At 35.8% G+C, this 21630-nt stretch overlaps 1 protein-coding gene across 1 annotated transcript; it reads right to left on the bottom strand.

Moving 5' to 3' along the window:
- Nucleotides 1-13899: 13899 nt before the first annotated feature.
- LOC104096903 (RNA polymerase sigma factor sigE, chloroplastic/mitochondrial) lies at nt 13900-20594 on the bottom strand. The gene is made up of 6 exons (XM_009603355.4): nt 20421-20594; nt 19241-20015; nt 18960-19106; nt 18265-18501; nt 17554-17817; nt 13900-14364 (listed from the first exon to the last, which is right to left on the bottom strand). Exons 2-6 carry the CDS (start codon nt 19952-19954, stop codon nt 14167-14169), a joined length of 1560 nt encoding a protein of 519 aa, XP_009601650.1. The 5' UTR covers nt 19955-20015; nt 20421-20594; the 3' UTR covers nt 13900-14166.
- Between the last annotated feature and the right edge of the window lie 1036 nt (nt 20595-21630).

Genomic DNA, 21630 nt, shown 5'->3' with positions numbered 1-21630 from the left:
TAATATAAAAATAATGGCACGACATCACCCTTCGTGCTTTTACTCTCATCCTCACCTGATAATACAAATGAAATGGTACGGCATCACCCTTCATGCTTTACACTCTCAATGGCACGGCATCACTCTTCGTGCTTTATACTCTCAAATGGCACGACATCACCCTACGTACTTTACACTCTCCCTCACATGATAATATAATTCAAATGGCATGGCATCACCCTTCGTGCTTTACACTCTCCCTCACATGATAATATAATTCAAATGGCACGGCATCACCCTTCATGCTTTACACTCTTTCTTACCAAGCACGTGTATATCATTAACAAGCAAGGTAGGAGGCATAAATAACCTCAAGGAGAGTGTTTAAACGACAGCACAATACAACAATTCATATCACAATTTGCCCACTGACCACAACTAAATTCCAAGGATGTAGCAAAATTAATAAATTTCTCAACAAATAGCCCAAGGCTCCACACAACGTATAAAAAATCTCAAAAAGATCAACAGAGATGGAAAATACTTGGTATAGGGCAACGCCTTTATTAATCTAAATTCTTAATAATTATATTAACGCCTCAGTTTAAACTTATTTAATTAACTATTTGCAAATGAAAAATCCATAATATAATTATTTTCAGAAAATATCAAATCAACAAACTCACAGAATTCACATAAATATTCAAGTAAAAATCACATCAAATTATCATATAAAAATAAATTCGACAAACAAGAATTTAGGCATGGCAAATAAAGGATTTAATCAATGCCAATAATTATCCAATTGACTACACAATAATGCCTAAGACTTTAACCCAATAAATTTTGTACATTTAAGCACGAGTACGTACTCGTCACCTCGCGTACGCGACTTTTCACATTTCACAAAAGGCACATAAGACTCGATGCCTAAGGGATAATTTTTTCACTCAAGGTTAGGCAAGATACTTACCTTTTTGAAGTTATGCCGATATTTCAAAATCGCCTTCTTACTTGAATTGACCTCTGGACAGCTCAATTCTATCCAAATTAATTGTACGACTTCATTAAAATTTATCAGAAACAATTCCGGGTAATAAAATATCAACTTAAAATTTTATTCTAAAAAGTTAACCAAAGTCAATGTGGGACCCGCCTCTCGGAACCCGACATAATTTTTACGAAATGTGAACACCCATTCCGATACGAGTTCAACCATACCAATTTTATCAAATTCCAACAATAAATCGTCCTCCAAATCTTGAATTTTTATTTTTGGAAGATTTTTCAAAAATATTGATTTCTTCCATTTAAATCCGAATTAAACGATGAATATAACCATAGATTCATGAAATATAATCACTTTAGGATATAGAACACTTACCCTAATCGAAGTCGTGAAAAAATCCTCAAAATCGCCCAAAAACCGAGCTCCAAAAATCCCAATCGAAAATAAAGAAATGACAGATTTTCAATCCATAAGTTTCTGCCCAGGTTCGCATTTGCGGACAAAAATTTTGCATTTGTGAATGAACAGTACCTCCCATGAACAGTGTTCGCAAATTGCGACAAATTGTTCGCAATTGCGAGTGAACAATATTTTTGCAATTGCGAATGAACAGTGTTTTCGCAATTGCGAATGAACAGTGTTTTCGCAATTGTGATAAATGGTTCGCAATTGCGAATGAACAGTACCTCACCAGAAATCAGTAAACTCAAACTTCTTCGAAATGATCCGAAACTACCCTAAAACTCATCCGAAACCTCTCAGACACAAACCATATATGAATTTCAATCATAAACATGCTACGGACCTGCTCGCGCACTCAAAACATTGAAAAGAGGCCGTCTTGACCCGATATTGACCATGGTCAAACTCCCAATTTTTTTAACTTTACTAGTCTCTCAACCAATGATCCAAAAATACACCCAAGCCCCTCGGGACCCGTCAAAGCATACCAACAAGTCCTAAAATATCATACAAACTTAGTCGAAACTTCAAATTACATCAAACAATGCTAGAACCACGAATCATACCCCAATTCAAGCTTAATGAAACTAAGAAATTCCAACTTCTACATTCAATGCCGAAACCTATCAAATCATGTCCGATTGACCTCAAATTTTGCACATAAGTCATAAATGACATAATGGACCTATACAAATTTTCAGAACTGGATTCCGACCCCGATATCAAAAAGTCAACTCCCCGGTCAAACTTTTTAAAAATTTAATTTTCGCCATTTCAAGCCAAATTCCACTACGGACTTTCAAATAATTTTTCGGATATGCTCCTAAGTCCAAAATTACCATACTGAGATATTGACACCATCGAAATTTTATTCCGGGGTCGTTTGCTCAAAAGTCAACTCTCCGGTCAACTCTTTCCATTTAAGCTTCAAAATGAGAATTGTTCTTTAAATTAAATTCTGAATCTTCCGAAAACCTAACTCGACCACATACGCGGGTCATAATACATATTACGAAGCTGATTGAGACCTTAAGTCGCTGAACGGGACATTAATTCTTAAAACGACAAGTCGGGTCGTTACATTCTCCACCTCTTAAACATACTTTCGTCCTCGAACGTGCCAAGAATCTCTCTGAGGACATTAAATTACTTAGTGTATTCTTACACACATACTCGCAGGTGATTCTACGTCCCACAATTTAACATAGGTCTGACAACACCATCTCAATTGAGATTATTTCTTTTATACATACTTATAAACTTTAAAACCAAATTCTTACACTCCAAACATTTTCTAAAGGCCTGATTTTTCATATCAACACACGATATTAGTCTCAACCAGCTATAGCAATTCGTGCCTACACATACATCATATGTATGCCCATAACCACATCTCTGGTCATAATAGTTATTCATAATTAATTCCAGCATCTTCAATTAATCTCATATTAACCAAAATCTCGTTTTAAATTTTTACAACACTGACAGCTATACGCGAGGCATGAAGACCTTATAACTATTTACCCGACTTAATGAGTCACATTTAACGCTGCCTGGGCACTCAGCTCGTAGGCTAAAACTCAATATTTGCCTCACAATTATGGATAAATATGCACAGAAACACATAAAAAAATTATCAAATAAGTCTAACAGGCATGACTCTCTATTAATGCTATAGTACAAATTTAATTTCACAAAGGGAGAATTTAAACTCAAAAATTTTTCACAACAAGGATCTCGTCCTTATATAATTTCTACCGCAGCTTGTAGCCCAATTTAAATATTTCACATCATATAAATATGCGAGGATCTCGTCCTCAACTGCGAATCACAAGTATTTTGCACATTGTGCCAACTGAAATTTTCAATTTTCTTTCTTTCTTCTTTTCAATAAATTTCGTAAACGACTTTTCACAATACATAATGAACCCCCCATACCAATAGGGCATACAACTTATAAAATTGAGATTAATTATTTCGAAATCACATCAAACCCACTGTAGTGAGTAATAAAAAGTCACTTTTGAACTTATAGCCCTTAATAGTATACACAATAAAAATGATAGACACGGGCTTACATCGTCAAGTCTCCTAACAGGGATAAATATTTAAGTGGGTTACAAAATTACGAAGCTCACCCATAAGCGGAGCATAATAGGAGGACTCGCCTCAATATTCAGAACCAAATCAAATTAAGGAAGAATACCCTTTTTATAACAAATCGGAATCATACCTGTAACGACACCATCTGGTGTAGTGCCTCAGCCACACCATAGCAAATATATCAACGGGTCGGGCCTCCACCTCTTAGGCATCCTCTACCCGCCTGTCCTTCACACCTAACTAGTTGTGCACGTGGGGTAGTAACTGCATTGGGGCCCATAGCCTGAGTGTTCTGATAAAATCCACCCCTCCAAAGTCTGGGACAATCTCTCATAATATGCCTAGTATTACCACACTCATAACAACCCCTCTGAGGTCGCGACTGCTCGTATTGAGTCTGTGCCGGATAACTGAAATAACCACTATAAGAATCTCGTGTCGGTGGTGCACTATAAGAACTCACTGGAGCACCCCGAGTAATCTGATGTGCGGACTGAGCTGGCCGACTGCTCGAGCCTCTGCCATAATGGGCCATAGCTGAAGAGTAAAATCCACTGAATCCTCCAGAGTTCCGAGACCTTTTGGTCTCTTTAGGCTCATTTTCTTTACTTCCAACACGTTCTAACATCCTGGCAATCTCTACTACTTGTTGAAATGGAATGTGGGTCTGCAATTCTCAAGCCATTATTATTTTAAAATCATAATCGAGCCCTTCAATGAATCTGCGAACTCGCTCTCTAACTGTAGGAACCAAGATAGGTGTATGACAGGCTAACTCACTGAACATGATAGCATATTCTGACACTGTCATGGTGCCCTGACGCAACCGTTCAAACTCTGTGCACCATACATCCCGGAGAGCCTGGGGAACAAACTCTTTCAAAATATCTCTGAAAATTGAGTCCAAGTTGGTGGTGTTGCATCGACTGGTCTATCCTCTTCATAAACTTGCCATTATTGATATGCTGCTCCTGACAGTTGAAATGTAGTAAAGGAAACTCCGCTTACTTCTACAATATCCATGGTACGGAGAATATGGTGGCACTTTTCTAGAAATCTCCGGGCATCCCCGACAGCTATACCACTAAAGTAGGTTGACTATATCTCTTAAACCTCTCAAGCCCCTTTTGTTCTTCTTCTAATGCCTTTGGCCTAACCTCAAACAGGTCCGGAATAACAGGTTGTACCGTCACCACACCCAGAACCTGACCAATGTAGACATGCTGCTCTAGAGTACGGGCGGTAGGAGTCTGAGCTCCTCCCCCAATCTGTGAAATATTTGATGCAACAGAGATCAACCCTGCTTAAGTTAATGTACCAAACATGTTCAGGAATTGTGCTAAAGTCTCCTGAAGTCCGGGAGTAACAACAGGTGCTTTCGGTACCTGTCCCCCAACCGGAGCTATTGGCGGCTCCTCAATTGTTACTCTGACAGGTGCTCTAGCTGCGACATGTTCCCTTCCTCGGCCTCTACCTCGGCTTCTACCTCGACCCTGGCCTCTTGCGGCTCTAGCAGTATGCGCGGGTGTTTGCTCAGTTAACCCGGTAGCACGTGTCCTCACCATTTGTGAGAGAATAGAGATACAAAGGCCCAAATTCCAAAATCAACAAATTCCGCACGACAGGAATGAAGGAAGTGAAAATTTTCTAACAGTTCTGTAGCCACTTGAAGATAAGTACAGACGTCTCCATACCGATCTGCAAGATTCTACTAGACTCGTTCGTGACTCGTAGAACCTATGAACCTAGAGCTCTGATACCAACTTGTCACGACCCAAAATCCCACCACATGCATCGTGATGGCACTTAGTCTCTAAGACTAAGTAAGTCAATTATAATTACAATTCAAGCCAATTTTTTTTTTTTATAGATAATCGAACCCAACAGCAGAAATAATTACAAACAATCTCCCAAGACTGGTAATACTGAGTCACGAACTCTAACTGAATACATGAAATGATCTCAAGGATCGAATACTCAATACTATTTGAATAATAATTAACAGTACCATAAAATGAAAAGACTCCAAGGGACTGCGACAACCAAGCAGCTCTACCTTGAATCCTTGCGATCACGCTCTAATTTTGTTCGAGTCCGATATCTCCAATACCCGGCTCTGCACAAAGATGTGCATAAGTGTAGTATGAGTACACCACCGTCGGTACCCAGTAAGTATTAAGATTAACCTTAGTGGAGTAGTGACAAGGTACAGTCAAGACACTCACTAGTCTAATAACCTGTGCAATATAGTATACAAAAATAATAGGAAATAAATAACAATGATGGAAACACTAATCAACCAGTGATATACACAGCAAGGTAACAAGATCATCATTAATATTGCTCAACAAATAATGAGTACAAGTACAACCAATTAATCAAGTTCTTCAAATATAAATCTTTCGCCTATATACTTTTCAAATAATAATCTTCAGGATATAATACTTTTCAATAAATATATTTCGAATACACTCCCTTCTGTAACGACCCCAAATTTTTTCCGTAGGAGGTCGTGATGGCACCTAGTTTCTAAGACTAGGTAAGCCTATCAATGTAGAATTATCATAAATATCTGAAATAAATAAACTACAATTCAAACAATTACAACTCCCAAAACCCAGTAGAAATAAGTCACAAGCTTCTAAAAAAATTTATTTTCAATGTTTCTATGTATCAAGATCTAAAGAAAAATAAGGAAGCAACATAAAATGATAGAAGGGGACTCCGGAGTCTGTGGACGCTGGCAGATATACCTCGAAGTCTCCGTGCGCAGGTAACTCACTGACGCCTAGACTGGTAAGATGTACCTGGATCTGCATAAAAAGAAGTGCAAAAGCGTAGCGTAGTATGAGTACACCACAGCGGTACCCAGTAGTGCCAAGCCTAACCTCAGTAGAGTAGTGACGAGGTCAGGTCAAGCCCTACTGAAGATTAGATAATGACATGAAAAAATGTTTAAACAATTTAATAAGATAAAATGACTATGGAAATGAATCAAATAGTATGTCACATTTAATGACACCAAATATTTGCAAATAATTTCTCGTGGAATCAAAACAGAATTCCTTACAACTTTGTGAAAATAACAACAATAAATCGAAGGCAACTATGACCATAAATTATTATCAACAAGGGCACTACCAAGGTACCGCCTTGTAGTCCCAATTCATAAATAAATTCACAATATCTCATTTCTTATATCACCGCGAGAGCCTTCACAATTTATTTAAAGAAAATATTTTTCCCAAAATAGCATCCCACGTTTTAGCCACCCTTATCACACCGCATGACTTCTAGTAGTCACCCCTACTAGCCACGCATATCAAGCCACCCTTATCTCACCGTATGTGTTTCAATGCCCAGACCTTATACCACCGCATGCGTTTTAATGTCACAATATATCACAATTTGCACCTCAAGTGCCCAATATTTAAATTTTTCAAAATAAATCAACAACAATATTTTTCAATAATAAAGAGTTCACGGCTCATGCCAAAATAATCCAACAATAATATTTTTTCGCAATAAAGAGCACACGGCTCAATCACAATGAGTACCAAAAATCTTACGAAAATATTCAAGAAAATAATATTTCAAAATTTTTAATACGTTGCTTCAATATCAAATTTAGAAATGTCAAATACTTCATATTAATAATATTTAATTTAAAAAAAATTAACCTTCAAATAATGCACAGTATAAAAGAAACTAGGTTTCAATTAAACAGGTAAAATAATTAGTACGAAAAGGTCAAGCAAATTTAAGGTATACAAATCAAATCAATGATGGAGAATATAACAAGATTTAATAATTTAATAAATACGCAACAATGATATACACAATTTAAAAATATAATCTTTCACATTTAGCCCGTGTACACACTCGTCACCTCGTGTACACAACTTTCAACACATTTTAATAATCACATTATTATCAATTCTAGGGAAAATTTCCCCCACACAAGGTTAGATAAGTCACTTACCTCGACTTGCTCCAATTTAACCAAGTAGTATGCTTTTTCCTCGATTTTTCGATTCCGGTCGAAAGTTACGAAATATGACTTGTAGGGCCCACATCTCGGAATCCGACGAAAGTTACGAAATATGAACGCCCTTTCAACCACGAGCCTAACCATACCAAAATGACTAAATTCCAATAATAGTTCGACCCTAAATCCTCAAATCTATCCAAGAGGGTTTTCGAATTTTTCCAACTTAAATCACCAATTAATTGTTAAAAACAGTGATAGATTCGGGTAATCTAACAAAGATTGAGTTAAGAACACTTACCCCAACGTTTTCTCTGAAAATCTCTCAAAAATCTCGTCAATCCGAGCTCCAATTCGTTAAAAATAGAAAATGGGGCGAAGTCCCATTTTCAGAACTTAAACATTCTGCCCAGGCTTTTACTCATCGCGATCGCGAACATCCACACGCGATTGCGAAGCACAAATTACCACTGCCCAAATTAACTCTACGTGATCGCGTATATCCTCACGCGATCGCAAAGCACAGAGTTCCCAGCTCTACGCGATCACAGTCCTCTTCACGCGTTCGCGAGTCAAAAGATCTCAAAGCTACGCGATCGCATCCCGCTTCACGCGATCGCGAAGCACAAAACTTAGCAGCCCTCAATTAACCTTACGCGATCGCAAACAATGCCACACGATTGCGATGCACAGCTTGCCAGACCTAAGCGATCGCGGTTGACTTCACGCAATCGTGAAGAACAAAATTAACACTGCCTCAGCTAAGCCTACGCGATCGCGTCCCAATGTTCGCGATCGTGAAGAAGGTATAAAATACCAGAAATCAGCAGCTACCAGCAGTGCCAAAATGAAGGAAAATACTCCAAATACCATCAGTAACATGCTCGAGCCCCTCGGGACCTCAACCAAATATAACAACAAGTCCTAAAACATCATACAAACTTAGTCGAGCTTTCAAATCACATCCAACAACAATAAACACGAATCACATATAGATTCAAGCCTAATGAACTTTGAAATTTCTAATTTCTGCAAATGACTCCGGAACCTATCAAATCACGTCCGATTTACCTCGAATTTTGCACACAAGTCATAAATGACATAACGGAGGTACTCAAATTTTCAGAATCGGATTTTGACCCTGATATCAAAAAGTCAACCCTCGGTCAAACTTCTCAAAAATTCAACTTTCGGCATTTCAAGCCTAATTCCACTACGGACTTCCAAATAAAATTTCGATCGCGCTCCTAAGTCCAAAATCACCATACGGAGCTGTTGGAATCATCAAAATTCTATTCTGGGGTCGTTTGCACATAGTTCGATATCCGGTCACTATTTGAACTTAAACTTTTAATTTTTCATCGAAATTCCATATCTCGGGCTAGGGACCTCGGAATTTAATTCCGGACATACGTTCAAGTCCCAATTTACGATACGGACCTACCGAAACTGTCAAAATACTGATCCGAGTTCGTTTGCTCAAAATATTGACCAAAGTCAACTCAGTTGAGTTTTAAAGCTCTAATTCATATTTTAATCCATTTTTCACATAAAAACTTTTCAGAAAATTTTACGGACTGCGCACGCAAGTCGATGAATGATAAATAGTACTTTTCGAGGTCTTAAAATACAGAATTAATTATTAAATTTAAAGATGACATTTTTGGGTCATCACACCTTCAAATAAATATCTTTCAAATATAAATCTTTCAAATAAATCTCTTTCAAATATAATTCCTCCAAATAAATATCTTCAAATATAATTCTTTCAAATATACTTCCTTCAAATAAATATCTTTCAAATAAATCTCTTTCATATACAATTCTTTCAAATAAATATCTTTCGAATATAATTCTTTCAAATAAATATCTTTCGAATATAATTCTTTCAAATAAAAATCACCATGTGACACCTCATTTAACTTTCCTGGTATGAGAAATATATTCAATATATTACATCAAATGGCACGACAATACCTTCGTGCACTTGTCTCATTCTCACACAATGTATATATGTATATCAAATCAATTGGCGCGGCAACACCCTTCGTGCATTTATCTTTTTCTCACCGTGCTTACATATAACAGTACCAACTAGGTGGGGGAAAATGCCAATAACAATAAAAAAAAATAAAGTGGGAGGCACACAGGAAGCAACCACAACTACAAGTCACACAGAAAATATAAGTGCACAATAACAGCTTAAGATAAAGGCATGAATGTATACACAACAAAAAGATATCACAATATAATGTATGTCCCTCGTCCTCGCCTGCACAGAAACACACTTCGTGCCATGAACTTATGATAATATAAAAATAATGGCATGGCATCACCCTTCGTGCTTTTACTCTCGTCCTCACCTGATAATATAAATGAAATAGCTCGGCATCACCCTTCGTGCTTTACACTCTCAATGGCACGACATCACCCTCCGTGCTTTACACTCTCAAATGGTACGATATCACCCTTCGTGCTTTACACTCTCTCTCTCACATGATAATATAATTCAAATGGAATGGCATCACCCTTCGTGCTTTACACTCTTCCTTACCAACATGTATATCATTATCAAGTAAGGTAGGAAGCATAAATAACATCAAGAAGAGTGTTTAAACGACAACACAATACAACAATTCATATCACAATTTGCCCACTGACCACAACCAAATTCCAAAGATGTAGCAAAATTAATAAATTTCTCAACAAATAGCCCAAGGCTCCACACAACCTATATAAAACCTCAAAACGATCAACAGAGATGGAAAATACTTGGTATAGAGCAACGCCTTCATTAATCCAAATTCTTGATAATTATATTAACGCCTCAGTTTAAACTTATTTAATTAACTATTTGCAAATGAAAAATCCATAATATAATTATTTTCAGGAAATATCAAATCAACAAACTCACAGAATTCACATAAATATTCAAGTGACAATCACATCAAATTGTCATATAAAAATAAATTCGACAAACAAGGATTTAGGCATGGCAAATAGAGGATTTAATAAATGCCAACAAATTATCTAATTTACTACATAATAATGCCTAAGACTTTAACCCAATAAATTTTGCACATATAAGCCCGAGTACGTACTCGTCACCTCGCGTATACGGCTTTTTACATTTCACAAAAGGCACATAAGACTCGATGCCTAAGGGGCAATTTTTTCACTCAAGGTTAGGCAAGATACTTACCTTTTTGAAGTTATGCCGATATTCCAAAATCGCCTTCTTGCTTGAATTGACCTCCGGACAGCTCAAATCTATCAAAATTAATTGTACAACTTCATTAAAATTCATCGAAAATAATTTCGGATAATAAAACGTCGACTTAAAATTTTATTCTAAAAAGTCAATCAAAGTCAATGCGGGGCCCGCCTCTCGAAACTTGACATAATTTTTACGAAATGCAAACACCCATTCCGATAAGAGTTCAACCATACCAATTTTATCAAATTCCAACAATAAATCGTCTTCCAAATCTTGAATTTTCGTTTTTGGAAGATTTTTCAAAAATCTTGATTTCTTCCATTTAAATCCGAATTAAACAATAAATATAACCACAAATTCATGAAATATAATCACTTTAGGATATAGAATACTTACCCCAGTCGAAGTCGTGAATAAATCCTCAAAATCGCCCAAAAATCGAGCTCCAAAAATTCCAATCAAAAATGAAGAAATGACAGATTTTTATTCCTTAAGTTTCTGCTCAGGTTCGCATTTGCAAACAAAAACTTCGCATTTGTGAATGAACAGTACCTCCCATGAACAGTGTTCGCAATTGCGACTAATTGTTCGCAATTGCGAGTGAACAGTATTTTCGCAATTGCGATAAATGATTCGCAATTGCGAATGAATAATATTTTCGTAATTGTGGTAAATGGTTCGTAATTGCGAATGAACAGTACCTCACCAGAAACCAGCAAACTCAAACTTCTCCGAAATGATCTGAAACTACCCTGAAACTCATCCGAAACCTCCCAGACACAAACCATATATGAATTTCAATCATAAAACATGCTACAGACCTGCTCGCGCACTCAAAACACTGAAAAGAGGTCGTCTTGACCCGATATTGACCATGGTCAAACTCCCAAATTTTTTAACTTTACTAGTCTTTCAACCAATGATCCAAAAATACATCCAAGCCCCTCGGGACCCGCCAAATCATACCAACAAGTCCTAAAATATCATACGAACTTAGTCGAAACTTCAAATTACATCAAACAATGCTAGAACCATGAATCATACCCCAATTCAAGTTTAATGAAATTAAGAAATTCCAAATTCTACATTCAATGCCGAAACCTATCAAATCACGTCCGATTGACCTCAAATTTTGCACACAAGTCATAAATGACATAACGGACCTATACAAATTTTAAGAACTGGATTCCGACCTCGATATCAAAAAGTCAACTCCCCGGTCAAAATTCCCAAAAATTTATTTTTTGTCATTTCAAGCCAAATTCCACTACGGACTTTCAAATAATTTTTCGGACAAAATCACCTTACGGAATACCATCGAAATTTCATTCCGGGGTCGTTTGCTCAAACGTCAACTCTCCGTTCAACTCTTTCCATTCAAGCTTCAAAATGAGAATTATTCTTTAAATTAAATTCCGAATCTTTCGAAAACTAAACTCGACCACACACGCGGGTCATAATACATCTTACGAAGCCGATCGAGACCTTAAGTCGCTGAACGGGGCGTTAATTCGTAAAACGACAAGTCGGATTGTTGCAAAGTTAGATACTCTTTCTTCATAAATAGAATGGCTAATATTTCAATCCTATTAGTTTTTCAGTTTGGTTCGACAAGAATCACCTTTTTAGTGAAGCGAGCTTCATAAAGGTAGGGGTGTTTTTCTAGTTTAGGTCTGGTTAATCCAAAATAGAAATAGCTTGCTTTGAACCAACTTGAAGTTCTGATTGTATTAGGCATATTGCTGTCTTGCTTTCATACTTTGTATCACCATGAAATATGCTAGAAGACTGTTTGATTCTTCACTTGTAAAATGACATGGAATTTAGTGCTTTTTACTTGTCTGTTCTTTTGCTAATTGATAATTAATTGGGTGGGAATAGATTTAGGCTTAACACGAGAGGCATCTTTTAGCGGGAACTATATATGATAATAAAGCGAAAAAATGTGTGTATACAATAAACTGCACCACTTCCAATTCACTAATTCTGGACTTCTCTTTGGATAGTAGGGTTTAAGAGTCTAGTGCGTTAGGGAAATGCTTTTGAGATAAGGCCAATTAGAAACAAAATTATATGCTTCAGATAACGTCTTCCAACACAAAAACTAGCCAAGTATATGTTCCCATTTGGCTTAGTTTTGGATATCGCACAACGATGGACAAAGACTCGGTCAAGTCTCTTCTCTAGAACATGTCAATGACTATTTCCCACTGAATAAGTGAAGGGGAGAGGAAAGCGAGGTTTAGCAAGCTTTATAAGGCCGACCACTACATAAACCGCTGACGGAAAAGCTTGAAGCAACTAGAATATCTTTTTACGGGTTCATTTATTATTCACGAATGAATTAGAAAACCAACACAAAAATTAGATTCTAACTTCGTAAAGTCGGTGCTGTTATTGTCTAGCTTTGAGAATGATATCATTCCAGGCATTCATGGCATCAGTACCCTTATCCGATGCAGAATCAGATGTGTAAAACAAAGATGATCGACTTACATGTGTATAATTTCATTACGATTCCCTAGTCAATGGCACATGTCACCCAACATTATACAATAAACAACTGCTTAAAATATGACAATCATAGAGCAATAATATCCCTTCATATAGCAGAGATCCCCAACCTAATGCATTCAGCAGCTATTTGAAAATCTAACTTTCATCCGTTTTCCTTATCTTGTCATGGTTTATTATACTGCTCAATCATTTAGATAGGATGCACTGGACCAAATTTTTTAATTCTATAATCATAATGTGGACTTGCACATTTTCACTATTGGCTTTATGGATGACGGTCCTGCACTAGTTTTTAGCAGTGCTATTCTGAATCACTGCAGATATACCTGTATCATTTCACCCCTAGTTACCCTGAGACAACAGAGGCAACAAGCACTAGCAGATACTTGTACATTATTTCTCTTTCCCTTCTGCTTTTAGTCAACTAATTGGTTACGCAAAATGTAAAGTTAGAGTCAGAAAGTTACCTTTTTTACCAATACCTGAACTAAGAACTTAGTGTGCCGGGCAAGGGAAGCATATCTGATGACATAATCAATCCTAATTGATAACTGTCTAGAAAAAAGGGTTAATACAATCAGACACCACCATGAAAATTAGGACAATCGAAGATCACCACAAAGATTGAGAGAAACATTTTCATTCATGTCGCAAATATACAGATCGGTTGTTTCAAACTCACTGTAAGGAGAAACAAAGATAAATATGTTGTTTACAGGGTGTGTGTACTAAAATATTTTGGTTTTGAGTCTAGTGAAAAAGGATGTAAAGTTATTACTATGGTACAAATGATTAGTGTACATGCAGCTATTATACAGTATGGGCAAGATTGCTGATCCAGGAATAGGGGTAAATTGTCTCCAACGCAATAACCAAATGATGTTGATTTCTTTAGAATATGTACCGGCGAAGATAATCTACTCGAGTTGGATGCTTGAGCTTCATGAGAGCCTTCACTTCATGCTTCCGTACCATCTCTCTCGAAATATTTAGGTTACCCGCAATTTCTCCCAATGTTCTATTACCTTTGCCATCAAGTCCATATCTTTGTCTGATTACTAGACTCTCCTTGGGCTTAAGAGAATCAAGCTGGCAAAAGAGGAACGTGATTTATTGTTAGAACCAAAATCAATAGTGCAGAAATTCTGAAAACCTCCAAGTTTAACAAACTGAAACGTATAAACTTAAAATGCTTTTCACTTAGAGCAAGGTATATCTTAAGATTCAAGATTTACAAGTAATATTTCAGCAAATCTATTCCTAGTGCCCTTTCGGTGCCAGAAATTTCCATTACTTTTCCTTGAAGTGTTATTAGCATCTGATTCTCTTTGAAAGACAGATAACCTCATAATGAAGGCCTCTATCAAAAAGAGATGCCAGTTTCATCAATATATTTGCTTGTGGGCATATTACGTAAGTGATGCAATTGATTTAAGGGAAAATGGCCAAATATACCCCTCTACTTTGATATATTGTTCACATATACCCTTTGTTATATTATAGGGCCAAATATACCCCTTCCGCTATATTTTGGGTTCAAATATACCCCTCATTTAAACGGAGGGACACGTGTCATCGTCCTATTGGCCAATTCTAAATATCTCCTAATTAATTAAAAACACTCATTACCCATATCCGAAAATCAATTTTCTAAAGCAATTTTTTTTTGTAAAAACTTGAAAAAACTGAAAACGTTTTTACAAAAAACTGAAAAAAACAAAAATATTTTTTTTTCCAGTTTTTACAAAAAAATTGCTTTAAAAAAAAGCTGAAAAATATTTTCTAAAGCAATTTTTTTGGAAAACTGAAAATTAGTAAAAGAAACAGCGTTTGATGGAAAACAAATTTGCAAAAAACAGCGTTTGCTTTAGAAAATTAGTAAAAACACTGTTTTTTGCAATTTTGTTTTTCCATCAAACGCTGTTTTTTTTACTAATTTTCAGTTTTTTACAAAAAATTTGCTTTAGAAAATATTTTTCAGTTTTTTTTAAAGCAAGTTTTTTGTAAAAATTGAAAAAAAAAATGTTTTCGTTTTTTTCAATTTTTAGTAAAACAAATTCATTTTTTTCCATTTTTTACAAAAAAAATTGCTTTAGAAAATTGATTTTCGAAAATGGGTAATGTGTGTTTTTAATTAATTAGGAGATATTTAGAATTGGCCAATAGGACGATGACACGTGTCCCTCCGTTTAAATGAGGGGTATATTTGAACCCAAAGTATAGCGGAAGGGGTATATTTGGCCCTATAGTATAACGAAGGGGTATATGTGAACAATATATCAAAGTATAGAGGTATATTTGACCATTTTCCCTTGATTTAATCAAATTTCAACAACACCAATCCAACTGGAATTGCATAATCAATTATTAAACAAGGAAAAACAAAATCATAATTACCATGATACATAAGCAATATCTCTCTTTTCCTTTTTTTTTCCTTCAATGGTATTTCTCATTTTATCTTTAAAAATTTGTTCTTGGGCAGGGGTGAGAGTATAGATTAAATCACAAGGAAAATGGTTAGGTCACTGCAGTCCAGAGAACCATCATATGGGAAAGAGAACAGATTCAAACACGAAGAAATGTTCTAAAAATTCTCCTTATTTTTAATTTGTTGAGGTAGCAGAAACTCTTGTATCAAAAAAATCTCTGTGTGTGTGGTGGTGGTTGTGGGGGGGGGGGGGGGGGGTTGCATCTTCCATTCTGTTTGGAAAGGGTCAGAGGATTGGGATTGGATTTAAAGCCTAATACTGTAGTGTTCCCTTCAGGATTAAGTAGGTATTGTTGGAAACTTATGTGGATGGTCGGCATACAGAAAAGGGTGGATGTGGAAAAAAAATTCAAGCTATGATAATTCACTTCCTTAAGAAAGATAACTGCCCTCACACCAAGTTTTCTAACGGATTAAGACAATAACTCTCTCAATATAAAACGAAGTTCTTACTCTACAATTAGCAACAATGGACTACCCCTAACCTCTTATTCGAAAGGTCTTGATGTTTAAAGTTTGCCGAGATATACCCTTGCACTTTGCTAAATAATTACTCCTTGTACCTTAGTTTCACAATACCTTTTAAGTTCATTCAAAGATTAACGAATCATCCATCTATAGACAAATAATTAATCCATATATTCCAAATTTTGGAGTAAATACGCACACCTGCATTATTGTGCGTAAATCTGTTTGACATGATTACCACATCAACTCTGTTTATCCACTGCTTACGCGTACTTCATATTTTATTAACTTTCTTTTCATTTCAAGGCAACACAAACTAACTTAAACGGATCCTTCATTTGTCTAAACATACTTATGTTTAAATGGTCTGATAAGATGTGAGTTCTTCAAAATACATTAACAATTATTTTTAAAAAAAACTTGACGTACCATTCCAGATACTTCCACACCTCCATACTGGTACCTACCTTTAACAGTTTCATTTAACATAGTCTAAAACTGGTTGTTTCATATGTACTTCCTCAATGAGTTCATGATTTAAAATGTCATTTTAACATCTCACTTGGTGCAACATGAAACTTATAAATGGATGCCAAAGCTACGAAAATTCTACTGAAGTCATCCTAGTCACTGGTGCATATATATAAAAAACAATCTAGAGCTTTTGTTTTTTTTGCTCTTTGACTACTAACTTAGCCTAGAAACATTGTAATGAATAGAATTGTATTTCCTTTATAATACCATTTGCACCCAATTACCTTTGATTCAGAAGTTAATCTACTAGAATCCAAGTATTGTTCGACAGAATTGAGCCCATCTATTTACAGAATGTTGAACCTCTAGAAGTCGCTCCATTGCTTCACCACAGCTTTATGGATCTTCTTCCATATTCAGCATAATGGAGCTCTTACCAATTAAGGAACTTTTCTTCAACTAGGAACACTATAGACTACGAGGAAACTATTTTCCTTTCCTTCCTCACCCTTTGTCTTTTCCTAAGTTCTATAATAAACTCATCAAGACGTTTATGAGTTTTATCATTTGAAAAAAACACAAATAATTTCGTCTGACAACTCTGAAGTAGGGATAAATCATTACACAATTTAATTGCAATTTCTATTATTTTATATGCTTTAAATTTGGGCTTATCCTATAAATACACTACTTATTGCTCTGGACAATAACCATTTTGAATGGTTATGAAATTTGAAAACTACCATATCCAAAAATTGGTGATATTATTTCAACAAAAAGCAAAACTCTTAACCAGAGAAGCAGGTTCAACACCAAACATAAAGGCAAAGAGGACAAAACATTACCACATCATCAAGAGCAAGCCTGAGTAGAGCTGGTTGCTTCCTCTTAACCCCATCTACGCCATCTACATCAGTTATTCCATTAATAAACTCTTCTTGGGTCGTCATGTGTCTTGCATGGAGAGAGAAGACAGGTTTTGATACTTTCATCACTTCATGGTATCTCTCAGGGGAAAGTCTAACTCTTTCAATTATCTCTTCATCTGTTGGCATCCTCTGAAGCTCAAATAGCAGCTGCAATTTGGCCTTCTGAATTTCTACTCTGATCTGAATCAGAAAAAGGATATTATTTTTATTTTTCACTGACTACTTGACAAGTACAACCAAATGAGTAAAGATTAGATATTTCTTTAAAGAAGAGAGCAATACTCCTAACGGGATCACAAAAGAACTTACAGCTATTTAAAGTATTTTCCATTTCACCCATTCCTTTAGACAGTTCGTTGACTCAAAATTTTGCTATATTCTCTTAAAAAAGATATAGTAGTACATTGGTTGTACATTTTCAAGTTACATTAAAGCACAGTTGGAGGTCAACAAATGATTTTCTTTCACCAACTGAAAATGTCTCATAACTAGAGATAATATGCTTTTCTTTTCACCAAATCAAGAAATCATTTAGCTTCCAGAGAGTGACAGAAGAAAGAAAATGGTTCTTTGATGGATGAACAGTGAAACGGAAAAACACTGGCAGATAGAAGAAAGAGAACTTACAGATTCAAGCCCGAATGGGACTTTGGTGAAGCTTGAGGTTGTCATAGAACGTATTATGGCATGCCTTATCCAAAAAAGACCATATGTTGACAGTCTGAATTTCCTATTAGGTTCAAATCGATCAATAGCTGTAATTAGTCCCTTGACGCCTGCCTGACAGAGGTCTTGGAATTTTGGCCCATTAGCAAAATCTTGAAAATATTTGTTTATCACGAACAAAACAAGACGTAGATTGTGCTGCAACCAAACAAGACTGCAAAGGTGAGTTATTTATAAAACTAAAACCTCACATAATGTGTGGATGCATAAGAAAGTTAGATGATATCAAGAATGTGGGGTAGTTCAAGTTACACTAGTAGTATTATCTTCATTTCCCCTCTCAGGGGCATAGACTCAAGTAAGAAGAATTTAAAGGTTATAAGATACTCAAAAGAAAATACAGAATACAATTAACTGTGCTTTATAACATGTAATACTACCTTGCACATATTACTGTTTGTGAGCAGTACACGTCAAGATTGACCACTTTCAATGTAACAACAAATTCATGTCGAGGAATTATGAAAAAACAGATTGCATCAGATTCATTTAACTCAGTTTATAAAACCAGAAACAAGTGTTCTTTTGCTTGAGGCATAAATTAAACTTCTGTGGTGCACATCAAGAAGGTCTGACAAGTAAAGAAGAGTAAGTACCTTAATCAGCTTATTTCTGGCAGCTCGACCAACTTCCAAATTTTTCCGTAGTTCGGAGGCATCGATATTTGTTGCCTCAGCTACTTCAGCGTCAGTTGGTTCTCGCCCCAAATCATTTTGCAAGTTCTCCTTCACTTGAAGGATAGCCTAAATTACAACAACTGATTCTCAATCATAAAGTACAACAATAGCAATACTAAAATCTCATGAATAAGCAAATGTTCTCCAGAAACTTCCTTTCGCATTTAATCTTTTTCCGTTAACAGTGAAAATGTTTGTACCTTCATAGGTTGCATCAACTTGAAGAGCCACGCATGCTCAGAAGATGGAAGCACTGGAGGGATCTTCATTTTCTTCCAGTCTAAGCTCGCTAAGTCAGTAGCACCTGAATATTCTCTGACAAGCTTATCAATTTTTTCATCTTCGGTGTCCTCTTTAAGTTCTCTTTTTTGGGATGAAGCAACCAATTCACCTTCTTTATTCTTTAGCAGAGCAATCCTCTGGTCAAGATTCAGCCGCTTTGACTTCTTTCGACGATTCTTGACCACATTATCAGCAATTCCCTTCTTCGCTTCCTCATTGCCTTCTATAATTCTCTTCCTCGTCCTTTGCCTTCTCTTCACGATTTGATGATCCTTAGCTTCTGTATCGGAACTATCTGTTTCCAGACTGCGCTTGTAGATACTTTCAAGTTTGGCAGCAGCTTCACTATAGTCCAACTCTAACGTACTTGGAGATGCTTCAATATCAATTGAAACAGCATGCACTCTCTCAGTACGTTTAGATACTCGTCTTGACCTCTTTTCATTCTCTTTAGATGTTTCTATAGGCAACGATATGGATTCCTTAGGTGCAACTAAAGTTGTTTTTTTCGTTTTATCTTTTTTAAATGATACAACTACAGGCCTTTTAAGTGGACATAAATGAGCAGAAAAACTTGTGCTCAATCCCAATGGACTCCGAGAAGCAGAGCTAGAAACAGTCACAACTCCCATGCCAAGTTGTGCTATCAAAATTTTACTCAATGAAGAATAGAGCTTTTCTCAAACAATTTCCCTGTAAAATCCAATATACATGCATTATTAAATATATGAGAGATCAATTTAATCTCAACCTCTAAACAACAGTTAAGGAAATTCTTTAGAACTTGAACTATTTTCTTCTATTTCTACTTGTTTCCTAAAGAAGCTTCAGCTCAATGAATCAACAAACTAAAGTTTATTAACAGAGAATTCCGCAGCTATTTACAAATCTTTTTTCCAATTCTGAGATTCTGTTAAAAGGAATATCTTGAACAAGATGGTTCGATTTCGAGAGTCACGCAACTTTACAATCGCAAATCTTATTATTTTCTAAAGAATTAATATTTCCTGTTTTTCACACCACCTATGAATAAAAAATATTTACTTTCAATAAACTTAAGCAGTTGTAGCAGTATAAATCAGAAACAATGTATCGCACCTGAAACGTAGCTCAGTCGAAATAACGAGTCTGATCCCGGCCGGCGATGAAGATTCCGGTAGAGAAACTGGTCGGAGTGGAAACTTTTATTTTTTATTTTTTCTAGAATCAGCGATCGTAGTGGAAACTTGAGAGGCTCAAAATGGAAATGACAAAATGCAGTAGTTAATAAGAAAATAAATTTATTTTCAAAAACATTTATACCCTCTCGAATTTCAGTGTCCACAAGTCGAATTTCGGTGTCCACAAGCTCTTTTTTGTAACTATCCAACGGCTAAGATTGGTAGTTTAGAAGATCGACGGTGAGAAATTATTGTCCACGTGGATAGAAGAGGAGAAGAGGTTGACGTGGACAGTGCCACAGCAGAAGAATAATCCGAGTGAAAGAACATCGTGGCAAGTAGAGAGTGGAAGCAGAGATATTTTAGAGAGAGTTTATGGATGTGGTTACTGACACGAGGTCTAATTTTTTAATTGAATAAAAGATGTTCACAAAAGCCAGTGGGCCCTACTGATGAAGTGGTCTGTAGAATCTTACGTCGCCTTATTTTGAGCCATTTGAATTGAGAATTATACATTTTTTTCAGTTATTTGGGGTTTAATTGCCTGCCTCATTATTCCAATGGTAGTGATTCTATTGAACCTTGGTCTTATTAGTAATATTAGTTTTTGATTTGACTCTTTACAAATCTAAGCAAATTACGCATTTCTGTTTATTCGTCTAGAAGGTTCTTTTGTTATGTCATCCTCTATTTGCTTCACACACGATTGAGAATGTATGAGTAAATTCAATTCAAAGGTAGCTTTCTTAAATTTTTTAAACATATAAAATTTAAAAATATTTAAAAGTTATATAAAAATGTTATATATCTCACAACTATTATAGTTGGTATTAAAGGAATTTATATTTTTAAAATAATAGTAGTGAAGTTGCTTTACAACAGAGATAAAGTTTAACCTATGTACATGGATAACATAAATTACCAGGTTATTTAAAAGCTAATTTTTTGTAGTTATCAATATCAAGCATAAGTATTTGATCTTCAAAATAAGACGAGAACATGTTTGTTTATCCGTAAAACGATATAATTGAATTTGTTGCGTGATTTATAGACAAGCAAACTGATTTGATCCTAAAATGGTAAATAATTAAGATTAAAATAAGACTTAACGATTAAAATTGAAGAAGATGACAAGCATGGATCCGAGA

The sequence above is a fragment of the Nicotiana tomentosiformis genome, chromosome 3 (genome assembly GCF_000390325.3).
Source record: "Nicotiana tomentosiformis chromosome 3, ASM39032v3, whole genome shotgun sequence".
Taxonomy (NCBI): Eukaryota; Viridiplantae; Streptophyta; class Magnoliopsida; order Solanales; family Solanaceae; genus Nicotiana; species Nicotiana tomentosiformis.
The sequence above is the reverse complement of the archived record's forward strand: the minus strand, read 5'-3'. Positions and strand labels throughout refer to the sequence as shown.